The 13,603-nt window shown below is 51.9% G+C and overlaps 1 protein-coding gene across 1 annotated transcript; it reads left to right on the top strand.

Moving 5' to 3' along the window:
• The first annotated feature begins 417 nt into the window (after window positions 1–417).
• On the top strand, window positions 418–12,111 carry sf3a3 (splicing factor 3a, subunit 3). Its single transcript, XM_038276283.1, has 17 exons — window positions 418–625; window positions 726–773; window positions 5,258–5,310; window positions 5,421–5,526; window positions 5,668–5,740; window positions 6,351–6,442; window positions 6,517–6,599; window positions 6,683–6,821; window positions 6,897–6,965; window positions 7,045–7,112; window positions 7,276–7,383; window positions 7,453–7,522; window positions 7,600–7,764; window positions 9,744–9,854; window positions 11,593–11,683; window positions 11,756–11,811; window positions 11,887–12,111. The coding sequence occupies exons 1-17, from the start codon at window positions 530–532 to the stop codon at window positions 11,962–11,964; spliced, it is 1,506 nt and encodes a 501-aa protein (XP_038132211.1). The 5' UTR covers window positions 418–529; the 3' UTR covers window positions 11,965–12,111.
• The last annotated feature ends 1,492 nt before the right edge of the window (window positions 12,112–13,603 follow it).

Raw genomic sequence — 13,603 nt, forward strand, 5'->3', positions numbered from 1 at the left:
TCATATTTCTTAAGTTTTACATTACACGAATGAGAAAAATGGTCAGAGCGGACATGAGAAAATGTTAGCAGTTTAACATAAAAGTTATAAATGTGCAAAATATATATTTATTATTCGGTTTTATTTGACCTCATGCTACCAACTAAACTTGAATCAATGGCTTTAGACACTTAAAGTATTACTGACAGTTTTATTATGCTTCCTACTTCTCTTTGAATGTTATGGACCCAAACTTAACAGTTTTCATGGAATGACCCGAGAATATTTTTTAACAAGGTAAATAAAGAAGCAAAAATGTATAAAATTAATAGTTTTTGTCAAACTGATGCTATATATTAACCATATATATCTATGATGTTAACTTTATCGTCGTTTTGTCAGCGGAACTATTCTTCGGTCGATGTTTCCCGCGCACTGATTTAAAGCACGGACCGCTGTTCAGTCCATCCGCCGTTGAAAACAATCGTAGCTGCTCCGGTGGCTAACGCTGTGAGCTAACTGTGAGCTAACTGTGAGGCAGGCAGCGACCATGGAGACCATCCTGGAACAGCAGCGGCGATACCACGAGGAGAAGGAGCGGCTGATGGACGCCAAAACTAAAGAAATGTTACATAAAAAGTCCACGGTAAGCTAGCTAGGCTAGTGTTAGCATGCGGCTAACGAGCACAGCCACGCAGAGTTCCTTCCTTCATTCACCGTTTGCTTTATTATGTCTTTGGTTTCAGCTGCGGGAGCAAATTAACTCCGATCATCGCATTAGAGCCATGCTGGATGTAAGTATGAGGATGGATGGATGGATGGATGGATGGATGGATGGATGGATGATGGATGGATGGATGGACGGATGGACGGACGAATGGATGGATGGACGGATGGGTTGGTTAATGGAAGGATGGATGGATGGATGGATGATGGATGGATGATGGATGGATGGATGGATGGATGATGGATGGATGGATGATGGATGGGTTAATGGATGGATGGGTTAATGGATGGATGATGGATGGATGGATGGATGGATGGATGGGTTAATGGATGGATGGATGATGGATGGATGGATGGATGGATGGATGGATGGATGGATGGATGGGTTAATGGATGGATGGATGATGGATGGATGATGGATGGATGATGGATGGATGGGTTAATGGATGGATGGATGATGGATGGATGATGGATGGATGGATGGGTTAATGGATGGATGGGTTAATGGATGGATGGATGGATGGATGGATGGATGGATGGGTTAATGGATGGATGGGTTAATGGATGGATGGGTTAATGGATGGATGGATGATGGATGGATGATGGATGGATGATGGATGGATGATGGATGGATGGATGGGTTAATGGATGGATGGGTTAATGGATGGATGGATGGATGGATGATGGATGGATGATGGATGGATGGATGGGTTAATGGATGGATGGGTTAATGGATGGATGGGTTAATGGATGGATGGATGGATGGATGGGTTAATGGATGGATGGGTTAATGGATGGATGGGTTAATGGATGGATGGGTTAATGGATGGATGGGTTAATGGATGGATGGATGATGGATGGATGGATGGATGGATGGGTTAATGGATGGATGGATGGGTGGATGGATGGATGGATGGATGATTGATGGATGGATGGATGATGGATGGGTTAATGGATGGATGGGTTAATGGATGATGGATGGATGGATGGATGGATGGATGGGTTAATGGATGGATGGATGATGGATGGATGGATGGATGGATGGGTTAATGGATGGATGGGTTAATGGATGGATGGATGATGGATGGATGATGGATGGATGGATGGATGGATGGGTTAATGGATGGATGGATGATGGATGGATGATGGATGGATGGATGGATGGACGGATGGGTTAATGGATGATGGATTGATGGATGGATGCATGGATGGATGGATGGTGGATGGATGGATGGATGATGGATGGGTTAATGGATGGATGGATGATGGATGGGTTAATGGATGGATGGATGGGTTAATGGATGGATGGATGATGGATGGATGGGTTAATGGATGGATGGATGATGGATGGATGGATGGGTTAATGGATGGATGGATGATGGATGGATGGATGATGGATGGATGATGGATGGATGGATGGATGGGTTAATGGATGGATGGATGATGGATGGGTTAATGGATGGATGGATGATGGATGGATGGATGGATGGATGGATGGATGGAGGATGGATGGATGGATGATGGATGGATGGATGGATGGATGATGGATGGATGATGGATGGATGATGGATGGATGGATGGATGATGGATGGATGGATGGATGGATGGATGATGGATGGATGGATGGATGGATGATGGATGGATGGATGGATGGATGGATGGATGGATGATGGATGGATGGATGGGTTAATGGATGGATGGATGGATGGATGGATGATGGATGGGTTAATGGATGGATAGATGATGGATGGGTTAATGGATGGATGGATGGGTTAATGGATGGATGGATGATGGATGGATGGATGGATGATGGATGGATGGATGGATGGGTTAATGGATGGATGGATGGATGATGGATGGATGGATGATGGATGGATGATGGATGGATGGATGGATGGATGGATGATGATGGATGGATGGATGGATGGATGGACGATGGATGGATGATGGATGGATGATGGATGGATGGATGGATGATGGATGGATGGATGGATGATGGATGGATGGATGGATGATGGATGGATGATGGATGGATGATGGATGGATGGATGGATGATGGATGATGGATGGATGGATGGATGGATGATGGATGATGGATGGATGATGGATGATGGATGGATGATGGATGGATGATGGATGGATGGATGGATGGATGATGGATGGATGGATGATGGATGGATGATGGATGGATGGATGATGGATGGATGGATGGATGGATGGATGGATGGATGGATGGATGGATGATGGATGATGGATGGATGGATGGATGATGGATGGATGATGGATGGATGATGGATGGATGGATGGATGGATGGATGGATGGATGGATGATGGATGGATGGATGGATGGATGGATGGATGGATGGATGGATGGATGGATGGATGATGGATGATGGATGGATGGATGATGGATGGATTGATGATGGATGGATGGATGATGGATGGATGATGGATGATGGATGGATGATGGATGGATGATGGATGGATGGATGGACGATGGATGATGGATGGATGATGGATGGATGATGGATGGATGATGGATGGATGATGGATGGATGGATGGATGGATGATGGATGGATGGATGGATGGATGGATGGATGATGGATGATGGATGGATGATGGATGGATGATGGATGGATGATGGATGGATGATGGATGGATGATGGATGGACGATGGATGGATGGATGATGGATGGATGATGGATGATGGATGATGGATGGATGGATGATGGATGGATGGATGGACGATGGATGGATGATGGATGGATGGATGGACGATGGATGGATGATGGATGGATGGATGATGGATGGATGGATGGACGATGGATGGATGATGGATGGATGGATGATGGATGATGGATGGATGGATGATGGATGGATGGATGGACGATGGATGGATGATGGATGGATGGATGATGGATGGATGGATGGATGATGGATGGATGATGGATGGATGGATGGATGGATGGGTTAATGGATGGATGGATGATGGATGGATGGATGGACGATGGATGGATGATGGATGGATGGATGGATGGGTTAATGGATGGATGGATGATGGATGGATGATGGATGGATGGACGATGGATGGATGATGGATGGATGGATGGACGATGGATGGATGATGGATGGATGGATGGATGGATGGGTTAATGGATGGATGGATGATGGATGGATGGATGGATGATGGATGGATGGACGATGGATGGATGATGGATGGATGGATGGACGATGGATGGATGATGGATGGATGGATGGATGGATGGATGGATGGATGATGGATGGATGATGGATGGATGGATGGACGATGGATGGATGATGGATGGATGGATGGATGGATGGATGGACGATGGATGGATGATGGATGGATGGATGGACGATGGATGGATGATGGATGGATGGATGATGGATGGATGGATGGATGATGGATGGATGATGGATGGATGGATGGACGATGGATGGATGATGGATGGATGGATGGATGGATGGCAGCGATAATCAGATCTGCTCCCAGTGAGAGGAAACAGGATCTATTCTGCTGCTGAAAGCCTGGATATAAAGTTGATCTAACTTTCTAACCCTGAATTCTGGACTCTCTCCTCACTTCTTCTGCTCCTGCTCCTCTGGTTCAACTCCTCTGCTCCTGCTCCTCTGGTTCTGCTCCTCTGGTTCTGCTCCTCTGCTCCTGCTCCTCTGGTTCTGCTCCTCTGGTTCTGCTCCTCTGGTTCTGCTCCTCTGGTATGGGTCTGAGCAGGGGCGGTTCTAGGATCAGAGGTTTAGGGGGGCTGAGCACCCAGAGAGCTGTCTGACCAGATCTACTCAGATTTTTGGGTTTTTCTAATGACGGCCTCCATCGTTCCCTGATGAGACTAAATTACTTCCATGATAAACACAGAACAATGGACTGAATGAAGTGTCAGTTTATCTGCTGTTATTTCCTCCGTTTTCTTACCTGCTTTTTCCTGACCTTTCACCTTTGCACACACCTGGCTCCTCTGCTCCGCCCCTCTTTAGACCGGCAATCAGAAACTGGATCATAAATTTAAATAGGATTTTCTAATGATTGAGTAAATTGAAATATTGCTATTGAGTTGTGGTTTTATAGAAAATCAAACTCACCATTAGAGCACCATGCTGGTGAACATTTCACCATCAATAGGTGCAGAAATCTGACGGATTATTTCAGAAACACCTGAATGCAGCGTTTTAGTGAAGGAGCTCCATCAGGTTGTTTACTTGTTTATTATTATTTCTGATGAACCAGAACATAACGGCTAAATAACCAAATACTGTAAAGTTTTTAAATGTCATTTTTCTGTTTTGTTTGTGTTTGATTGTAAAAAAAGTATAAAAAAAATGAAATTATATTTTAGGAGCTTTGAATGAAATGAGGGTTGCAGCCATAAAACAGGCTGAAAACGCCTCTGGGTCCATCAGCTGGTAGGAAGGAAGCGCCATCTTTGCAGCGGGTGAACAGTGGGGGTGTGGTTGGGTTCTGGTTCTGGTTCTCCAGGGTCCGTTCTGATCTGACCTATGCTTGTCTCCTCACAGAGGTACATGGAGGTCAGCGCCAACCTGAGAGACTCCTATGAGGACAAAGACGGGTGAGTGTTTCTGCAAAGGTTCTGGATGATGTCGTTATCACGTCCCAGAACCAGGGCTCAGAGCGGCGGGTTCTGGTCCGATCCTGGTTTATTAACGTTTCTATCATCAGGATGCGGAGAGACGAGCTGGCCGCCATTTCTGGACCAAACGAGTTTGCAGAGTTCTACAACCGACTGAAGCACATCAAGGAGTTCCACCGCAAGCATCCCAACGAGGTAGGAGGACCAGACCGGGTCACACCGGACCGAACCGGGTCACACCGGACCGAACCGGGTCAGACCGGACCGGGTCAGAGCTGCCTGCCAACAGCAAAGCCTGTCAGTGAGTCTCTGATGGTTCTGCTCTCCTCTCTGCAGATTTCCATCCCCATGTCTGCAGAGTTTGAGGAGCTGATGAAGGCCAGAGACAACCCCAGCGAGGAGGCGCAGAGTAAGACCTGCTGTCCACCTGCTGTCCACCTGCTGTCCTCTGTCTCTCTGTCTCTCTCTGTCCTCTGTCTCTCTGTCCTCAGGGCTGAGTGGTTTCATCCAGAGCCTTAGCGGTGGTCCTAGTTTGTCCTCCTCCGTCCAACAGCTTGTAGGAGTGTCTGTGTTTCCTGAGCTGCGCAGTCGTCTGCTCCAGAGGCTGCAGCTGCAGGGTGCCACTGAACCTCCCTTCTTCTGCCATCATGCAGCTGCTGGCTCCTCCCTCCCGTCTGAGGCCCGGGGCCCAGAGTCCAGGGGCCCGGCTCAGGGCCCGGTAGAACCTTAGCCGTCTGCAGGTTGTGACCGCTCCATGATCCGCAGGCGGAAGCGGCCTGACAGGAAGGTTCTTCTTCTTTGCGTCGGGTCTGTTTCCTCTGAGGCTGAGTTCTGATTGGAACCAGAACCAGACTGTGGTTTAGATGAAGAGTAGAACCAGAACTTAGAAAGGTTCTGGTTCCATTCAGCATCCTGCAGATGGGCGGGTTCGGGGCCGGGCTGAGGTCGGACCTGGGAGTTCTGGTTGTGGGAGTGGGTTCTGTAGAACCAGACTGAGCCGGTTCCTTTTCCTTCCTCAGACATGGTGGACTTCACTGATGAGGAGGGATACGGCCGCTACCTGGACCTCCACGACTGCTACCTGAAGTACATCAACCTGAAGGGGATGGAGGTAGGATGCTGCGCTGCTGGTTCTGTTAGCGGGTCGGGTCGGGTCGGGTCACTGACTGCATCCTGTGTCCCCAGAAACTGGACTACATCAGCTACCTGTCCTCCTTCGACCAGCTCTTCGACATCCCCAAGGACCGCAAGAACGCAGAGTACAAGAAGTAGGTCCTGGTTCTGGTGCTGGTCCTGTTCTGGTTCTGGTCCTGGTCCTGGTTCTGGTCCGCTGCTAACTTGTGGATTGCAGGTACCTGGAGATGCTGCTGGAGTACCTGCAGGACTACACGGACCGGGTCAAACCTCTGCTGGACCAGAACGAGCTCTATGGGAAAGTTCTGCTGGACTTTGAGAAGAAGTGGGAGAACGGGACGTTCCCAGGCTGGCCGGTAAGACCCGGCCCGGTCCAAATGGGGGTGGGTGGTTCTGATCCGGTGTCTCCATGACTTCTGTTCCTGTTGCAGAAAGAGACCAGCAGCGCTCTGACCCATGCTGGAGCTCACCTGGACCTGTCTGCGTTCTCCTCCTGGGAGGTGATCCAAAGTTCTGCCGCTCCGTCTTTATCGGGCCCAAATGGATCGGCCTCTAACTCTGGGTTCTGCTGTCCCACAGGAGCTGGCCTCTCTGGGTCTGGACCGGCTGAAGTCTGCTCTGATGGCTCTGGGTCTGAAATGTGGAGGGTAAGGCTGCCGGTTCTGGACGGGCCCATAGAACCGGCCCGTACCGGCCACTGATCCGGTTTGACAAGCAGAACCCTGAGGTTCTGAAGGTTCCAGCTCCCTCAGAGGAACCTTCTGGTTGTGGTTCTGATGGTCACTGCTGTTCTGTCTGTGTTTGGATCAGGACTCTGGAGGAGAGAGCTCAGAGGCTGTTCAGCACCAAGGGCCGGTCCCTGGAGGCCCTGGACCAGGCTCTGTTCGCCAAGAACCCCAAAGCCAAAGGGCCCAAAAAGTAGGTCAGGTTCTGATGGTTCTGATTTGTGGGCCGGGCCGCCGTAACGCTTCCTGTCTTCCTCCTCAGAGACACGGAGCGGAACAGAGAGACGGCCTTCCTGGAGGCTCAGGTCTACGAGTACGTGGAGGTTCTGGGGGTGAGTCGGCCTTCTGGTCCCGGTCCTGGTCCTTCTGGTACCAGTGCCTCATGGTTCTGTGGTGCTGGTGGTTCCAGGAACAAAGGCAGCTAACCCATGAGAACGTGCAGAGGAAGCAGGCCAGGACGGGGGAGGAGCGTGAGGAGGAGGAGGAGGAGCAGCTGAGTGAGAGCGAGAGTGAAGATGAAGACAACGAGATCATCTACAACCCAAAGAACCTGCCGCTGGGCTGGGATGGCAAGGTGGGTCCGAGGGAGGGGGCGGGTCCAGAGGAGGGGGCGGGTCCACTGAGCTCTGCTCCAGAACCCCACAGCATTCTGGGAGGTGTAGGCAGAGGGAAGGGCAGGTTGGTGGAAGGAAGCAGTGGTTAGCGGTGGATCTGAGCGTCGTCTGTCCCTCAATAGCATCTCAGCTAATCTGTTTCAGTGCAGATCTGGTCACCATTAGGAGTGGCTCTTGGCAAAGAAGTCATGATTCGATTCAAATCACGATTCACATGCCACGATGCCATTCTATCACGATGCATCACGATACTTGAAATATTGCGATGCGTTGCGATATTTTCCCTGAACACTGTAAGAAAAAGATCCAGCCCTTACCAGTGGCTGACTGGCTGGGTGTGATCTGGATCGTGTCTTCAATTGATACATAACTGAAAGCAACTGAATTCATACATAGCTGTATTTATTGAAATGACTTTTGGAGGCGTTGCCATGGAAACAAATACTGGACAGAAATATTACTATTACTGGCGTGGACACACTGACAAAAAAATCTTAGGATTCATAAAACTTAAAATAACAAAATAAGGATAATCAGAGCCGTTTACATGGCCTCAGTGGTCCTTTTGCAAATTACGTGCATCAATTTCATTTTTACCTTCTTTGTTTTTAAAGCCCAAATGCATCCAAGCGGGGCGAATTTTCTCAGTCTCCTCCATATTTTGTTTACGAATGACTCGTCTCAGTATCCCGCGGCCGGACATGCTTGTGACACAAAGCAGCAGGCGTCAACACATCCGCAGCGACATCTGCTGGACTGGAAGTTGTATTCCACTTGGTTTGGCTGATGTGCGCCAACCATTAATGTATTTTAATTGTTCATTTTTTTGTTTTTTAATAATCGATTCTTGTCTTCAAGAATCGATGCAGTAGATCACAAAAATTAGAATCACATGCATCGTCATGACGATTATTTTGCACACCCTTATGCTGCGTTCACACCGGGGGCAGCAAAAGCAGCAAAATCGCGTCTGCTGCTTCATTTTTGCTGCTTGTACCAGTTAGTTCTGACGCGCGGCTGAAGCAGCTTTGCTGCTCTGGCTGCGCGGTCCAAAAGTGTGTCTGACGCGCGTTGGGCGGAGCTTCACTATCCTTTCTCTGCCTTGCAGCTATATTTGCTGTGATCAGTGGGAATAAAGTAGTTTTAATATGTGTTTAAGTGAGAAAATACACCTGAAAACGTAATCAGTGCCGTCAGTTCATTCAGATTATCGTCCTGCCTTACAATATTATTTCTGTCGGAGCCGCTCAGACCCCCACATACCAGCGGTGCGCCGACAGCAGGAATCCCTTCATCAGCAGCCTCTGGCCGGGTCGCCTCCTCGCGGTTCACCGCGGCAGCTGGTAGGTGTTTTTCATCTAAATAATCCGATCTGCAGGCACCAGAATAATAAAAGCGAACATATTCTGCCGGCAGATGTATATATTTTGGGTTAATTATGCTTTAATAAACTGTTTAAGAGAAGTGATCAGAGCGGTCTGTATCATCAGCGCTGTGTCTCTCTCCCAGCCAGCTCCCAGATCAGCTTCTCTGATTGGTTGACGCGGCGCGTCGAGCAGCAAAAACTTAATTTTTCCATCTCGAGCAGCAGCGCGTTTGCGGCGCGTCACGCACGTCAGATGCCAAAACGCGCACGACGCGCTGCTTCAGCTGCTCAGACGCGCTGCGCCTGCTGCTCGAAACGCGCCGCGGGACCTTTTGCTCCGCCTTGACGCGCGTCAACCATTGACTTTGCATGTAAACTCGCTGCTTCTGTCGCGCCAGCTGCCCCCGGTGTGAACGCAGCATTAGTCACCATATTTCTATCCTAGCTCAGCAAACGTTCTGCTTTCAGAAACGTTTCGGATCAAATCATTGAGTGCTCCTTGTTTCAGCTCAGTAGAGGTAGAACCTTCCAGAGGTCCGTTCTGTTCTGGTTCTGACCCGGTTCTCTCTGCAGCCCATCCCCTACTGGCTCTACAAGCTCCACGGCCTCAACATCAACTACAACTGTGAGATCTGTGGGAACTACACCTACCGAGGACCCAAGGCCTTCCAGAGACACTTCGCGGTATGTCAACAGGAACCTCCTCTTCTCTCCCTCTGGGGGACGGCCTCCTCCCTCTCTCCCTCTGGGGGACGGCCTCCTCCCTCCCTCCTTCTGGGGGACGGCATCCTCTTTTCTCCCTCTGGGGGATGGCCTCCTCCCTCTCTACCTCTGGGGGACGGCCTCCTCTTTTCTCCCTCTGGGGGACGGCCTCCTCCCTCTCTCCCTCTGGGGGACGGCCTCCTCCCTCTCTCCCTCTGGGGGACGGCCTCCTCCCTCTCTCCCTCTGGGGGACGGCCTCCTCTTTTCTCCCTCTGGGGGACGGCCTCCTCCCTCTCTCCCTCTGGGGGACGGCCTCCTCCCTCTCTCCCTCTGGGGGACGGCCTCCTCTTTTCTCCCTCTGGGGGACGGCCTCCTCCCTCTCTCCCTCTGGGGGACGGCCTCCTCCCTCTCTCCCTCTGGGGGACGGCCTCCTCTTTTCTCCCTCTGGGGGACGGCCTCCTCCCTCTCTCCCTCTGGGGGACGGCCTCCTCCCTCTCTCCCTCTGGGGGACGGCCTCCTCCCTCTCTCCCTCTGGGGGACGGCCTCCTCCCTCTCTCCCTCTGGGGGACGGCCTCCTCTTTTCTCCCTCTGGGGGACGGCCTCCTCCCTCTCTCCCTCTGGGGGACGGCCTCCTCTTCTCTCCCTCTGGGGGACGGCCTCCTCCCTCTCTCCCTCTAGGGGACGGCCTCCTCCCTCTCTCCCTCTGGGGGACGGCCTCCTCTTTTCTCCCTCTGGGGGACGGCCTCCTCCCTCTCTCCCTCTGGGGGACGGCCTCCTCTTCTCTCCCTCTGGGGGACGGCCTCCTCCCTCTCTCCCTCTGGGGGACGGCCTCCTCCCTCTCTCCCTCTGGGGGACGGCCTCCTCCCTCTCTCCCTCTGGGGGACGGCCTCCTCCCTCTCTCCCTCTGGGGGACGGCCTCCTCTTTTCTCCCTCTGGGGGACGGCCTCCTCCCTCTCTCCCTCTGGGGGACGGCCTCCTCTTCTCTCCCTCTGGGGGACGGCCTCCTCCCTCTCTCCCTCTGGGGGACGGCCTCCTCCCTCTCTCCCTCTGGGGGACGGCCTCCTCCCTCTCTCCCTCTGGGGGACGGCCTCCTCCCTCTCTCCCTCTGGGGGACGGCCTCCTCCCTCTCTCCCTCTGGGGGACGGCCTCCTCCCTCTCTCCCTCTGGGGGACGGCCTCCTCTTTTCTCCCTCTGGGGGACGGCCTCCTCCCTCTCTCCCTCTGGGGGACGGCCTCCTCTTTTCTCCCTCTGGGGGACGGCCTCCTCCCTCTCTCCCTCTGGGGGACGGCCTCCTCCCTCTCTCCCTCTGGGGGACGGCCTCCTCCCTCTCTCCCTCTGGGGGACGGCCTCCTCTTTTCTCCCTCTGGGGGACGGCCTCCTCTTTTCTCCCTCTGGGGGACGGCCTCCTCCCTCTCTCCCTCTGGGGGACGGCCTCCTCCCTCTCTCCCTCTGGGGGACGGCCTCCTCTTCTCTCCCTCTGGGGGACGGCCTCCTCTTCTCTCCCTCTGGGGGACGGCCTCCTCCCTCTCTCCCTCTGGGGGACGGCCTCCTCCCTCTCTCCCTCTGGGGGACGGCCTCCTCCCTCTCTCCCTCTGGGGGACGGCCTCCTCCCTCTCTCCCTCTGGGGGACGGCCTCCTCTTCTCTCCCTCTGGGGGACAGTGTCTCCCTGATTGGACGCCGTCAGACCTAGAGGACTAACGTCTCGTGGTTCCCTTCCAGGAGTGGCGCCACGCACACGGGATGCGCTGTCTGGGAATCCCCAACACGGCTCACTTTGCTAACGTCACGCAGATAGAGGACGCCGTCTCCTGTAAGTCCCTCTCCCAGCAGCAGCGTCCGTCTCTGTGGACCAGTGTCCTGAGCTTCTGTTTGTCCTCCTCAGTGTGGGCCAAGCTGAAGTCCCAGAAGGCGTTGGAGCGGTGGCAGCCAGACACCGAGGTGAGCTAACGTTGAGACCAGGACCTGTTGGACTCTACTGTCTGTCCCCATGTCTCATTGCTGCTGTCCCCTCAGGAGGAGTATGAGGACTCCATTGGAAATGTGGTCAACAAGAAGACGTATGAGGACCTGAAGAGACAGGGGCTGCTGTAGGACCCGGTTCTTCTCTATGTGTTTTGGTTCTATTCCTGATGTTTGGCTGGAAGAAGAACTCCTCTTCCTCCTCCTCCTCTTCCTCCTCCTCTTCCTCCTCTTTTATAGTTTGTAAAATGATTGAAATAAATTGAGGACTTTAGTCTCTGTCTTTCTGTGGCTGCTCTGTTCCTGGAAGTGGATCCAGAGGTTCTGATCCAGACTTCATATCAAACCCTCACTTTACTCCTGTGCTTCTGAAGCAGCCATAGATCAGGTCTACAGCCAGGGGGCGCTGTTCCACCACCCCTCCTGGAAACGAAGGAAAGCAGAAGCATCCAGGCGGACCTGTGAATGGAAAATGAAGCTCGGATCGTCGGGAACATTTTCTTCATTCCTTTAGAAAAAAATAGAAAACTTTGTTCCTGACGGTCGGTACGTGTAACTACGCATTCAGCCTGGAACAGCAGACCGAGAACAGCCCCTCACTCTTTACCCAGCATGCATCAGAGCAGACTTGTCCGTTCTCCAGACTGACAGCTGTCCCAGCATGCACTGCGGCAGCAGCTTCCAGGTTAGCGCTCACAGAGCTCAGAGCGTTAAGTTAAAGTTCTTCCTCAGCAGCGTGTCGCAGATATTTTCTATTTCTGCCCCATATGGAAGCGTGGTCTGCGCTGTTATTCCACGCCACAACGCCAGAGGGCCAATCAGGAACTAGCTGTGGGTCTAGATACGGCCGAGGTGGTGAGGAAGTGGGGGCAAGTTTGTGCGACAACGGAGGGACATGAGGGCCAAAAAGAGCGGAGATCCAGGTGGGAAAAGGCTCCCAGCGTTCTCACCTCGCTCTGCTAGCTGCTCCATCTTCACCAGTCGTTTTCCAACATGGCGGTCAGACAAACAGAACAAGGCGGTAAGGAACCAAACAGGAAATACATATAGAGTAGAGCGGATGGAGAATTGACCAATCAGAGGCCTCCTGTCTGCGGTCACCTACAATTTTGGAGAGGTGAGTGTCAAGGAAGGGGCGGGGCATATCAGCATTAACTGCGACACACGCAGACGACATGGTTTCTGAGGATAAACCAGGCTTAATGTTAGCCCACCCTGGTTAAAGACCCCGGGCCGGGAATTGAACCCAGAACCCTTTTTTCCTGCAAAGCAGCAGTGCTATACATTGCTCCACTGAGTAGCCCATAAAAAAAGTCCTAATTTATTATAATCTAGAGATTATTGATACCAGGAGGAGAAATGCAGCTCCAGACTAGCTTTGAATGTGGTGATGTCATCAGTACGCTTCTCTTCCAGCTGACCCAGATTTATTCTGCGTGCTCCAGTTCTCCTCGAGTCCAGACTTTCCTGGGTTCTTCTAAAGAACTGACTTGGCGAGGATACAAGTCCGTACTGAGAACCAGCCTCATTTTTCTAATAAAAAAAAAAATGGCTGCCTTCGCCTCCAGCAGGGTTTTGCTTTTATTTAAAGACAAAGACCATCTGGCTGGAGGAGCGGTGCTTCAGAACCAGCCCAGAAGAACTTCCCCTTCAAATAGTTCTGAGGTCAGTCTCAGGGCTCTAGGTACCATGGTACCACACCCCCAACTGGTTCAGGCTCTGCTCTGGGTCTACAGCTGTAATTCTGTTTCCCTAGATCTGGATAATTAAG

This window comes from Cyprinodon tularosa, unplaced genomic scaffold (assembly GCF_016077235.1).
Source record: "Cyprinodon tularosa strain WSP-4 unplaced genomic scaffold, ASM1607723v1 ctg1239, whole genome shotgun sequence".
NCBI lineage: Eukaryota > Metazoa > Chordata > Actinopteri > Cyprinodontiformes > Cyprinodontidae > Cyprinodon > Cyprinodon tularosa.

What these genes read in the sequence shown, in the direction of transcription:
- sf3a3 (XM_038276283.1), top strand. Translation starts at nt 530, where the DNA reads ATGGAGACCATCCTGGAACAGCAGCGGCGATACCACGAGGAGAAGGAG. An exon ending in GATAGAGGACGCCGTCTCCT is followed by an intron (nt 11,684 to 11,755) that starts GTAAGTCCCTCT and finishes TGTCCTCCTCAG; the next exon opens with TGTGGGCCAAGCTGAAGTCC. An exon ending in GGTGGCAGCCAGACACCGAG is followed by an intron (nt 11,812 to 11,886) that starts GTGAGCTAACGT and finishes CTGTCCCCTCAG; the next exon opens with GAGGAGTATGAGGACTCCAT.